General features: G+C 47.4%; 1 protein-coding gene across 2 annotated transcripts in view; it reads left to right on the top strand.

The window, feature by feature from the left end:
- LOC308684372 (calcium-independent phospholipase A2-gamma) overlaps window positions 1-2,500 on the top strand; it is a 53,185-nt gene that overhangs the window by 33,300 nt on the left and 17,385 nt on the right. For both annotated transcript variants that reach the window (XM_081355551.1, XM_081355550.1), the window contains exon 8: window positions 497-554. In XM_081355551.1, coding sequence (XP_081211677.1) covers window positions 497-554 — 58 coding nt within the window. The remainder of the gene's footprint in view (window positions 1-496; window positions 555-2,500) is intronic.

Below are 2,500 nucleotides of genomic sequence, written 5' to 3'. Positions count from 1 at the left end.
CGGATATTTCCAGATCGGTTTCAGGCCTCGTTCATATGTGGAAATAAATCGGATATGTGCCAATGCGACTGTCATGTAAACAGCAGATCGGGTCTGAGGCATTAGAGACGTCTCCGCGGTTTAACGACGAGAGAAACCCTGAATGTTCTCACCGATACGCTTGTGATTCGTGGAGTTTTAACGAGTTTTATAGACATTGTTTCTTATTCAAAACTGGTGTTTGGCAACTTATCGCAGAGCATGAAGCATCCCTGGTGTTCGTCCATCTGTGCAAGAGAATTTAACCCTTTAAACATGATATGTTTCAGATAGTAGCCTATGGCAAGTGTAAACACATGATATGGGTCACAGTTGAAAGAACGTGTAAACAAAGAGTATAAAAATATATATCGGATATAGGCAACAGATCAGAATTGGGCCTCTAGACCTGCAGTGAGGACGAGGCCTGATAAAGTCCCGGTGTGAGTGTGTTGCTCAGGGTTCTGCCTCTGCACAGGGAGAAGATCGGCTCGGACCTGCTGATCCACACCGCCAGGAACCCCGACTGCCCCAAGGTACGGCTCAGGATCCTGCGGTTCTGATCCTGTGTCTGTGTGTGTGTGTGTCTGTGTGTCTGTGTGTCTGTGTGTGTGTGTGTGTGTGTGTGTGTGTGTGTGTGTGTGTGTGTGTGTGTGTGTGTGTGTGTGTGTGTGTGTGTGTGTGTGTGTGTGTGTGAGTCTCGATGCAGCGCTGCGGCGCAGGAAAATAATAATAAACCATGCAAAAGACAAAATTAAAATTTTAAACTGACTAACTAAATCAAAATGATGACATCCTAAGTCATAATTATGAGATCAAAAATGTTTGAAATTATGCGTCAATTATTACATACTAAGTCAAAATTGTGAATTTAAAAAGTTACAATTATGACTTTTTTTATATTTTGAATTGACTTTTTTCAAAATTATAATATTATAATGTTGACTTTTGATCAATTATGACATAAGAAGTCGAAATTATGACATACTAAATCTTAATTTAGTAACTTATGACATGAAAAAAATTAATTTTGACTTCTAAATATAAGTATGTCATAAGGTGAAATTATGACTTACAAAGTCATAATTATGAGATGGACATTTTTTATTTATGATATAAAAAGTAGAAATTAAAGAATTTTGACAAAGAGTCTGAGGGAAAGTGTAGAGAATAGCAGTGAAGGCGTGTGTGTGTGAGTGAGTGTGAGTGTGTGTGTGAGATCAGCAGTTTGATGCTCCTCCACCAGGTGGCAGCTGTGAGTACAGTAGTGAACCACGGTCCCCCGGTGAAGGCGTGTGTGTGTGTGTGTGTGTGAGTGTGTGTGTGTGATCAGGTGGCAGCAGTGAGTACAGTAGTGAACCACGGTCCCCCGGTGAAGGCGTGTGTGTGTGTGTGTGTGTGTGAGTGTGTGTGTGTGTGATCAGGTGGCAGCAGTGAGTACAGTAGTGAACCACGGTCCCCCGGTGAAGGCGTGTGTGTGTGTGAGTGTGTGTGTGTGATCAGGTGGCAGCAGTGAGTACAGTAGTGAACCACGGTCCCCCAGTGAAGGCGTGTGTGTGTGTGTGTGTGTGTGAGTGTGTGATCAGGTGGCAGCAGTGAGTACAGTAGTGAACCACGGTCCCCCAGTGAAGGCGTGTGTGTGTGTGTGTGTGTGTGTGTGATCAGGTGGCAGCTGTGAGTACAGTAGTGAACCACGGTCCCCCAGTGAAGGTGTGTGTGTGTGTGTGTGTGTGTGTGTGATCAGGTGGCAGCAGTGAGTACAGTAGTGAACCACGGTCCCCCGGTGAAGGCGTGTGTGTGTGTGTGAGTGTGTGTGTGTGTGTGATCAGGTGGCAGCAGTGAGTACAGTAGTGAACCACGGTCCCCCGGTGAAGGCGTGTGTGTCTGTGAGTGTGTGTGTGTGTGATCAGGTGGCAGCAGTGAGTACAGTAGTGAACCACGGTCCCCCGGTGAAGGCGTGTGTGTGTGTGTGAGTGTGTGTGTGTGTGTGATCAGGTGGCAGCAGTGAGTACAGTAGTGAACCACGGTCCCCCAGTGAAGGCGTGTGTGTGTGTGTGTGTGTGTGAGTGTGTGATCAGGTGGCAGCAGTGAGTACAGTAGTGAACCACGGTCCCCCAGTGAAGGCGTGTGTGTGTGTGTGTGTGTGTGTGTGATCAGGTGGCAGCTGTGAGTACAGTAGTGAACCACGGTCCCCCAGTGAAGGTGTGTGTGTGTGTGTGTGTGTGTGTGTGTGTGTGTGATCAGGTGGCAGCAGTGAGTACAGTAGTGAACCACGGTCCCCCGGTGAAGGCGTGTGTGTGTGTGTGAGTGTGTGTGTGTGTGTGATCAGGTGGCAGCAGTGAGTACAGTAGTGAACCACGGTCCCCCGGTGAAGGCGTGTGTGTCTGTGAGTGTGTGTGTGTGTGATCAGGTGGCAGCAGTGAGTACAGTAGTGAACCACGGTCCCCCAGTGAAGGTGTGTGTGTGTGTGTGTGTGTGTGTG

The sequence above is a fragment of the Scardinius erythrophthalmus genome (assembly GCF_964197995.2).
Source record: "Scardinius erythrophthalmus genome assembly, chromosome: 24".
NCBI lineage: Eukaryota > Metazoa > Chordata > Actinopteri > Cypriniformes > Leuciscidae > Scardinius > Scardinius erythrophthalmus.
The sequence above is the reverse complement of the archived record's forward strand: the minus strand, read 5'-3'. Positions and strand labels throughout refer to the sequence as shown.